This window comes from Takifugu rubripes, chromosome 15 (assembly GCF_901000725.2).
Source record: "Takifugu rubripes chromosome 15, fTakRub1.2, whole genome shotgun sequence".
Classification (NCBI taxonomy): domain Eukaryota; kingdom Metazoa; phylum Chordata; class Actinopteri; order Tetraodontiformes; family Tetraodontidae; genus Takifugu; species Takifugu rubripes.
In genome coordinates this window covers 10,276,941-10,286,385 of record NC_042299.1, presented here as the reverse complement: position 1 = coordinate 10,286,385, position 9,445 = coordinate 10,276,941, and the positions used below count along the sequence as shown (strand labels likewise).

Here is a 9,445-nt window from a genome sequence, read left to right as displayed (position 1 = left end):
TTAATACCCCCCCCCCCCCCAATAAACTGAACCTTTTCACTTTCTTAATAGTGTCAGATTACTAAAAGCAACCCAAACTCATATAATTTCTACTAAACCTCTAACCCCATTTGTCTGGCCTAATTTGTGTATTTTTAGCTGATGGGACCTGACAGGACAAATTGATTTCATTGATCATCCGGGTTAAATTTCCTCCAACTTCAACACAGCTCAGGGAATTACAGCAGCTGCAACTATTGACTGCTTTCTGAGAACAACACAATCGAATGACCGCCTTAATCTTTGCTCTCTGCTTAATGGTTGAATCGAAAACAGAGGTTCTGGCTATGAAGCCTCTCTTGCAAAACACTTCTGAATGAGGCCATTTTCTTCTCCCAACGACGCACAAGGACGTGCACAAAAAGCACTTACAAGGCTACATCTTAATTAAGAAACCATGTGACTCAGTTTAGGACAGGTTTTATTATTGTGAAGTGTAATAAGGGGTGGGAATCATTTCATATGCATACGTGCTTGTTACTTTTGACTTATTTGTACACACTCTCACCACCCAGGTCAAGGGTCAGAGGCCCAAAAGTGACACAGGCCCAAGTTCGTGTGGGGCCAAAATGTGACTAAATCGATCTCACCCTGCAGGCGTCAGCGACTGTCGGTGTTTAGTCGCCCGGAGCTCCAGAGTAAAGGGTTAAAGATCATCTGGTCAGCAGACTGACGTGCAGCCGCTTAGCTCGGTGCTCCAGCAGCTGCTTGGCTCCACGGGCAGCGCTGGCTCGCTGCGATAGCTCCGCTCGCTGTGGATTGTGGGAGTCGACGCTTCTGCCCAGGCTCGATACCGGAGACATCTTTCGCCGTGGCCTGTTTCGAAGGTAACCCGCCCGCGTCCGCCTCGCCGTCGCCTCCGCTCAGGCGCGGTCGCCTCCCGAGCGTCGTGCCGCTCCGCCTCGGCCGAACCGAACCGAGCCGTTGCCATTTCTCGCTTTCCGGCGGAGAGGCCGAGAGCGGAGACCGTGCTGCCGCCGAAGATGACAGGCGGGCGGGGAAGGGGAGGGAAGCGGGAGCGGGAGCGGGCAGCCACCGCCGCTCTGTCCGGCTTGTTTACACCTAAAAGCCCGTTGACTTGATCAGGAAAAGAGCCGCAGGTCGCCTAGCAGCGCATTTGTTGCCGTTCGCTCAGTCATCCTCTATGTATTTTCATTCAAATCCCCGGTGGGAGCTCCGGGGCGCTTGTTGGCATGCGGAAATGGTCGTTGTGAGCGGCCCTCGGAAACAAATGCCCGGTGTGGCGGATTAAACCCACCTACCCACACCTGAGCGGACCGGGCGAATGTTGCAGATGTTTTATCCCCCCTCCCGAAAGCTGCCCGAAGCCCTGCGGTCGCCTCAGGTCGCCTTTGTGTTTGTTGTGACTTGATTTATCGCGTCGAATCGCCCGTGTTTCTGTAACTCAGCCGCTCTCTGCGCTTCACTGGGGCTAATTGATTCAATGACGGGCAGCTAATTGGTGACGGCGTCTGCTACAATTAAAACAAGACGTCATATGTAATAGTTTTAGGCGACATGCGCGTTTTAACAGAGTTTAGGGGGTTTATTTGAATAAGTGTCAAAGGTTGGAGATCTTACACATTTTAGTATATTTAAGTTGAAGTATTTCCCATATTGAGGATGCTAATAGCAAGTGCTATAAATCAAAGGACCATATGCAGCAGCGATGAAGCTGCAATCTGCCTGTTGTTTTGATGCTTTTCTGCTGTAAATTAAGATTTACTTAATCTGTACCAATAATGTACCATTTAGTGCGTGTTTACACTGTTAATTGTTAACTGTAAAATTCTTGGAGAGGGGAAAAAGGACTGAATGATTGATACACTTGCTCCTTTTAACCTGATCAATCCTGTGGATACAGACATTCCAAGGTTATGGGCACATCTAGAGCTTTCCGATGTTGGAGAATCAATTTGTTCCCGGGCATTTGCACACTCCATGTTAAATGTATTAATGGATCCCTTTTGTTAACCTGCCGCAGAGCCTGACACTGTTGAAATCTCAGCACCATGTCGAGCCGAGGAGGAAAGAAGAAGACCACGAAGACGTCCCGGTCCACCAAGGCCGGGGTCATCTTCCCCGTGGGACGCATGTTGCGCTACATCAAGCGGGGGCTGCCGAAATACCGCATCGGCGTGGGGGCGCCTGTCTACCTGGCTGCTGTCCTTGAATATCTTACTGGTGAGAATCTGATATTTAATGTTTGTGTTTACCTAAACCGAAGAGGCAGATGGCCCTGGTGGGAAGGTCGCCCCCACGACGCTGTCAGAAATAGTGAATGACACGTGTGCGCGCTTTGTTTGTTGCAGCCGAGATCCTGGAGTTGGCGGGTAATGCTGCCAGAGACAACAAGAAAGGTCGCGTCACACCACGACACATCCTTCTGGCCATCGCCAACGATGAGGAGTTGAACCAGGTCAGCACCGTCGTTGACTGGTTCCGTGCGTTTAAACTGGAAATAATCTCATGTTAAAAGCAACGTGTTGCGCAACAGCGGCGTCTGAAGTCCTCTCGCCTCTCTTCCGTCTCTCTACTCTGAACTCCGGGTGTAAATTTGTGTGTCTTCAGTTGCTGAAAGGTGTGACCATCGCGGCTGGCGGAGTCCTGCCCAACATCCACCCGGAGCTGCTGGCCAAGAAGAGAGGAGCCAAGGGTAAACTGGAAACCCCTCTCTCACCTGCCCCCGAGAAGAAACCCAAACCTGTCAAGAAGACGGCGGCCAAGAAGATGAGCGCCAAAAAGACGGGAGGGAAGGCGAAGGTACTGCCTCCTGTCCACGATTGTGTTTGTGGGACGGGTGGGTTGATGCGCGTTCCGTGGTCTCCACAGAAGCAGGGCGAGGTGAGCAAAGCCGCGTCCGCAGACAGCACGACGGAGGGATCTCCCGGCGACAGCTTCACCGTGCTCTCCACCAAGAGCCTCTTTCTGGGTCAGAAGGTCAGTTCACACAACGAGAAAACTGATTCAAGATCTGGGGCGTCCAAACCCAGTCCTGGAGGGCGGCAATCCGGCCGGGTTTTCTGTCCTACCAGGTGAGAGTCTTGTCCACCTGGTAGGACACAGAAGCTGCTTGCCACCCTCCGGGACTGGGTTTGGACGCCCCTGCTCCAGAGCCCAAGATGGACGAGAAAGATGAAAGACAGCAGAAGATGGTTTAAATGTAACGGACTCGACAATGATGTCAGAGGTGTCGCCGTTTCCTCGTCTGGATCCAAATGGGGCTGATTTAGACGCTCTGTGTTGAACACTCTTTTATACTTTATGAGATCAAAGCAACCCAGTTCTAAAAAATATTACCCAAGAAATTGTACCTTCGATGGACTTTCTACTGTTATTTTAACGCCAAGGAAATGCAAAATTCCACCAGAATAACTGATGACACGGATAATGAATCAAATATGTGCAGTTGATCTCTAACCTATTACAACGATGAATCATAACAGGGAATGATCATAACTGTGTTTCTCAAATGTTTATCCTCGTCTCTGTTTCTCTCTCTCTCACACACACACACACACACACACACACACACACACACTGTTGTCTCTGCTTTCGCTCTATCTGCTTTACTTTGGTGATAATTTGATTAATTATTGAACCTTAAATCCTGGCGGGTAGAATGTGTTGACGTTATGGATGAGTGATGAAACTAACAGGATGTGATCAATACGCTGAAACATTCTAACAAGGATATCTTGACATTTTGACTATTGAACAACACAGGGATGAATATAAATATTAAGTGCTTTATTTTGAAAGCGGGGTAATCCCTCATGCACCCCTGACACAGTTTTGGCAGCTTTTGTGAGAAAATACTCAACAATTTTGCCTGTGTTCATTTAAATAGTATGAAATCTGGACTCATTCAGCATTTTTGCATATTTTTCCTGATCATCTACATGATGGATGAGCTGTTGGTGTTGAAGTGCTTTCAGCTGCCCGTCCACTTAGTTTATGATCATTTAAGGATATGAATGTTTAAGCTAAGCTAATTTAGTGCTACTTCACGCTGCTGTTGCCTCACGCAAAGGACGCAACTACGTCTAAATATACATAAAAAAGTCAAGGTATCCTTTAATTTTGTGCTGTGATTCTAATCTTAATGGCTTTGCTTCCTCCCCCCTCCTCGGCATGCCTCCCCCTTCCACCCCCCCTTCCTCTGCAGCTCAACCTCATCCACAGCGAGGTCAGTAACTTGGCTGGCTTTGATGTGGAGGGGGTCATCAACCCCACCACTGCTGAGCTCGAGCTTAAAGATGATCTAGGTGAGCCCCCCCCCCCCATCAGTTTGAATACAGTGGGGAGATCAAAAATCCCTCAGTGTCTAAACAGCTCGACGTCTCCTCCAGAAACAGATGCTACATTTTGACGCTAAATAAAAGTCATGCTAGATTTTGATCACCTCTTGGTTATTTGATATTGACTCAAGGCCGGGGGGCCAGAGTTTATATCTGTGGATACATTAAGGGATTTTTATCAAAGCCCCCCCTCTCACCTTGTAGATGACTCTCTGGAGGTTCTCCTCCAGGCCACCCCCCTTTCAAATGGCTGCTCGATCACTGTAGCTATTATGGGTCATTGAAGAAGCCACATATACATGCATACATGGAATTTGTTCCCTGCATCTAAGCCAGACTTGCATGTGACACACACGCTAGTGAATTCCGTGCAGTACCAGGTCGCAGAAGCAGAAGTGCACCTTGGTCTCTGCAGCCTGACTGTGAGGTCGGTGTCCTGGAGACTGATCATAAAATAACGAGGATCAAACAAACCAGTAATGGACCACTCATAAACCTGGTGGAACCTTTCCCAGCACTGGTGCATGTCGCTAGCGAACGCCCCAAACCTTCAGGTGTTTCTCTGTAAATCTGGCAGTCCTGCATGACCCCACACTTTCCTCAGCCAGAACTGGGTGCGCTGACTTCTCTCTCTTCTCCTCCTCCACCCTTTTAATGTCCTGCTCATTTTTGTCCCCCACCCCGTTTATCCTGATCACTCACAGTTTCACCACCGTGTTGTCTGCCTGTCGTTTGTCGTTGTTGTGTTCCGTAGTTGCAAGTTGTCCAAGCCGACATTTCCATCGTGGAGAGCGACGCTGTCGTTCACCCGACCAGCTCCTCCTTCTATACAGGTGGTGAAGTAGGTAAAGGAGCCATTTAACACGCAGAGACCACGACTGCCTTACTGCTTTCTACCTGCAGATGGTCTGCATTGCACTTTGTGGACAAATATCACAGCAGCAGCACCGTTTTCAAACAATCCCACCCTCTAGATTTATGACCATTTTATCACTAAACTGAACTTATGATTGTTGTTATGATTACGCTATTTTTGTCGGCTGCCAGAAAGCGCAATGTGGACGCTGTGAAAATGATCATCTAAAATGGCTGTTGGTAGACTTTTCTCAGGCTTTATTCAGCTGCATGAACATCAGTGGCTTTAGCTGAAAGGAGTAAAACACTGGATTACTGCTTGGGGACAGCAAGGCTGCAGGGAAAAGCCCCGTTTTGTTTTGCAAATGAGCCGAGTCTGCCTCTGCTTTTGCCGTAACGGAGGCTGGAGGACCAAAGGTGGGGTCGTAATCTGCCTCAGCGTTAGTGCTCCATCTCACATTTGAGATGCTTTTAATTATCAGTTGCACCTTCTGACCCATCAAAAATCGGCATCACTAAATCTTCACGAGCTCGGCGGCTCTGAGGTCGTGGTCGTACACGTGAGCGCTGGTACAGTGCAAGCCAGTAGAACGAGCAGAAGCGGGGCGGCGCTGCAGGCCCACATCCTACTGTTGTATGTAACACAGCCATAATCAGATCAGAGTCCATACAGTACTCCAGGATGTCTACAACTATTATCGTGCTGCTGTTTGTTGCTTTGGTCCACTTGGCTGAAATGAGGGCAGTCTGGGACTTGCTTCATACCGTGTGCACTGCCCCCCCACAACCAGACTGTGCTGTCAGTTCCACTGTTTAGGGGGAGATTAGTGGGCAAAGGGCTGATGAATGACTAACTTTCCTCCAGGAGGCTGATGTTAACCTGTATTTGAATTATCCTTCTGATAGCTGCTTTTCTATTTTCTAAGTGGAATGGTGAGATTAAAGTGGAATCCACCCCCCCACCCCCCCTTTGCATGTCAGATGTGCTAAATGTGTCCTCCTGCTAGCTCGATAGAAGCAGCTTTTTTAAGATTTTGGAACTAAGAGACGCTACCAGAGGCCCCATAAAGGAATTGACAGCATGGTCTGCCTGCTGACGTTCCTCACTGTGCGTCTCCATGTCTGCCTGCTCACATCTGTGTCTGCATGCGCCTCGCCTCACCTCTCCCTCGCTGGCCGCCTGTTCGCTCCACGCTGGGATGTAATCACTGCAGCCCTCTTGTTTACAGGCAGCGCTCTGGAAAAGAAAGGAGGGAAGGAGTTCACTGACGCGCTGCAGGAGCTGAAGAAGAAAAACGGCCCACTGGAGGTGGCTGGAGGCAAGTTTCCAGATTGGATAACGTTTAGTTCCCCCCCCCAAAAGCACCAAGGCTTTACAATCTGTTTTGATCCCAAAAATCAAACCACATGCGCGTTTCTCTTTTATAAAGTTGTGGAAGCGGTCTCTGAAGTCTAGACATGACGCGAGTTACTTTCTTAGTTATTTATAGGTGTTTAAAGTCTGGGAAGAACCGGCCTCAGAGTTCTTCTTTCTGTCCGGACGGCATCCAGCCACTTGGGGGTCATTAATAGTTGACCAGGTGACTACAACAGCCCGTCAGCTGTTCTAGACATCCTGACTAGAACCTTTCCAGAACTGCCCTCACAAAGAACTCGATGAAGACGGTTTCTGATCTGAATCATGAAGAATATGGCAAAGGGGTGACGAGCAGAGCAGAACATTTGTGGAACAAGCCATGAAAGAGATTTGAACACGTCGGTCATCACCGCCGACTACTGGTAACAGACCTGTTCTCTTCCCCTCACTGGACACTGTTGTAGCGTTCCGGAGGCTTTGGTCAGGCTCCGGAATGTTATTTCAGCATTTTTGGCCTTTAAACACGTTTTGGGGTTTTGGGGGAGATGGTTGGTGGAGTTGATTTGGACTGGAAACATTGAAGCTGACATGAGGAAATCCAGGTGAACCAGCTCATTTTTGAGTAATAATGTTGCAGATCGGGAACAAATTATCTTGGAAAAAGCCAATTTAGTGATCATTTCACTAAATTGTTGGGGGGCCGTCGGTTAAATTTGTTCCTGGTATAAACATTCAGCCTTAACAAACACGTTTGACTGGTCTTGATCCCTCTTTGATGACTCCTCTGTCCTCGCCACTCTTCATCCCCTCTCCTCCTCAGCTGTTTTGACGGCCGGCTTTGGCCTCCCTGCGAAGTACGTGATCCACTGTAACAGTCCTGGCTGGGGCTCCGACAAGTGTGAGGAGCTGCTGGACAAGACGGTGAAGAACTGCCTAGCCCTGGCGGACGAGAAGAAGCTCAAGTCCGTGGCTTTCCCCTCGATCGGCAGCGGGAGGTGAATTCAGCTCCCTGTGTTTCTGCACATGCTGCTTATTCCACTAACGCTGCTTCTCGTTGCTCCCAGGAATGGATTCCCGAAGCAAACGGCGGCCCAGCTGATCCTCAAGGCCATTTCCAGCTACTTCGTGGCCACAATGTCGTCTACCATCAAAACCGTCTACTTCGTGCTGTTCGACAGCGAGAGCATCGGCATCTACGTGCAGGAAATGGCCAAGCTGGAGACGAGTTAAGAATTCCCTCCCCTTCCTGCCCACATGTTTTTCTTCCGCTCTGGATTTTCCGTAAGGCAACACAAAGGTGGTAGAATTTTATGATTTCTAAGATATTAAGAAGAAAAGGAGATTCCTTCTATAGGCCGGGAGCTTTGTGTTTTTGCATTACGTTTATATTTTTGCGAAAACCTTTTTAATTTCCCATGTTTGCGTGGGTCAACGTGAGAGCGCACTGTGTTCATTCTGCGGCCTTTTCAATATAAACAGTGCTGCACAAAATAGATTCAACCAGAGAAAAGGCCACAAACTTTAATTTTAATAATATACGATAAAAGATGTTATGACAAATAGTCACCTCAATTACAGGCTTCTTGAGAAGTCCATCTAATACGGGTTTAATGCACGTCATGGCAGTAAAGTTCGTTCAAAAATCTGTTGAATTACCTTATATTTCGCTCTCAAACACGCATTTTTCGTGTACTTTTGGTTTCATTTGTGCATATTGGAATATCTCTGTTGTTTTAAAGTACTGTTTGATAGAATGGTGAAGAAAGAAGCTGGAAAGAGAAGTTCTGTTAGCTACAGTAGCCTAATGTAGGAGCCGCTGGGGATGGAATTTTGTGTTGTGTATCGCAGATTCCTGTATTTTCATTTTAGTCTCACAGACAAAATAATTGTTGTGTACTGCACAGACCTCATAGATCCCCCCCATAAAATTATGATTTTTAAAGAGCGGATATATTCAGAGAATTGCTGATTTACTCCCTGGTACAAAAATCAACACAATGAGCGATTTATTTTTTAGTAAAGATGAATCATTGGAGGTTTTTGCAGGACATAAAGTATTTATATTGTCTGTCCATATAAGTGTTTATATAGATGGGGTATTTGTGTAGTGACCTGTAACACAATTTTAATTTACTTTTAATTTGCACACTAATTCTAGAAGTCGCTGGTGATTTGAAAGAAGAGAAGTTTTATTTTGTGTGTTTCGTCTGTCTGTCGAGCCATAAAAAAAAAAATGCTGGAAAATGGAGAATCTCCGCTGCAGTTCATGGTGTTAGCCTTCGTTCCTCACCGCTAGATGGCGCCATATAATCAACGAGTGCGTGTTTCGTTCCAGCCAGCCATTTTCTGTGCAGCTGCAGGCCTCTTCATGCAGACGCCGGATGATTTGAGTTGGATTTGAATTGGGATTGAAGGACGTTTTTATGAGGACGCTGCGTTTGGACTTTTCAAAAGCCTAACTTTCTTATTAAAAAAAAAATAAAATGTAAAATTCTTTCTAAAGGATTGTTTCAATTGATTAAGCTCCAAAATCTGTACACACTCCAGTAATAATAATTAAAAAAAAAGTTTAAAGCAGACTTTTGTTGCTGTCCACTTTAATGCCGGAGCGTTCGGCTCTAGAAAAGATGAATATGGTGTGTGACCGAACCGGGTTCCCGAGTGCGACAATGAATCCAACTCCAGTGAATTAAACTGCACAGAACAGACAGGGGGTGACACCCTGCATTTATTTGACTTAAAGCCACATTTAAATCCTCACATTCTCAGTTTCCAGCAGTTGCAGGTTTGTTTGTTTTTGCATTTGAAGTGATTAACAGGTCTTCCAATGAAAAAAGGAGACTTACAGTTTGAAGGCCAGGGTACATTTGATGCCTCTGTGTCGGGCAGGTCT

General features: G+C 47.2%; 1 protein-coding gene across 10 annotated transcripts; it reads left to right on the top strand.

Moving 5' to 3' along the window:
* The first annotated feature begins 571 nt into the window (after positions 1-571).
* macroh2a1 (macroH2A.1 histone) lies at positions 572-9,129 on the top strand. Of its 10 annotated transcripts, none has more exons than XR_003891109.1 (9): positions 572-866; positions 2,024-2,223; positions 2,352-2,458; positions 2,611-2,802; positions 2,872-2,979; positions 4,208-4,307; positions 5,095-5,173; positions 6,425-6,514; positions 7,373-7,507. XR_003891109.1 is itself a non-coding variant. In XM_029848917.1 (9 exons), exons 2-9 carry the CDS (start codon positions 2,052-2,054, stop codon positions 7,780-7,782), a joined length of 1,089 nt encoding a protein of 362 aa, XP_029704777.1. In that variant the 5' UTR covers positions 574-866; positions 2,024-2,051; the 3' UTR covers positions 7,783-9,129. The 10 variants fall into 10 exon arrangements, 7 of the variants coding, with proteins under 7 accessions (XP_029704778.1, XP_029704779.1, XP_029704780.1 ...); XR_003891110.1 differs by having other exon boundaries at positions 5,095-5,185; positions 7,373-7,424; XR_003891111.1 differs by having other exon boundaries at positions 5,095-5,181; positions 7,373-7,389.
* Positions 9,130-9,445: the final 316 nt, after the last annotated feature.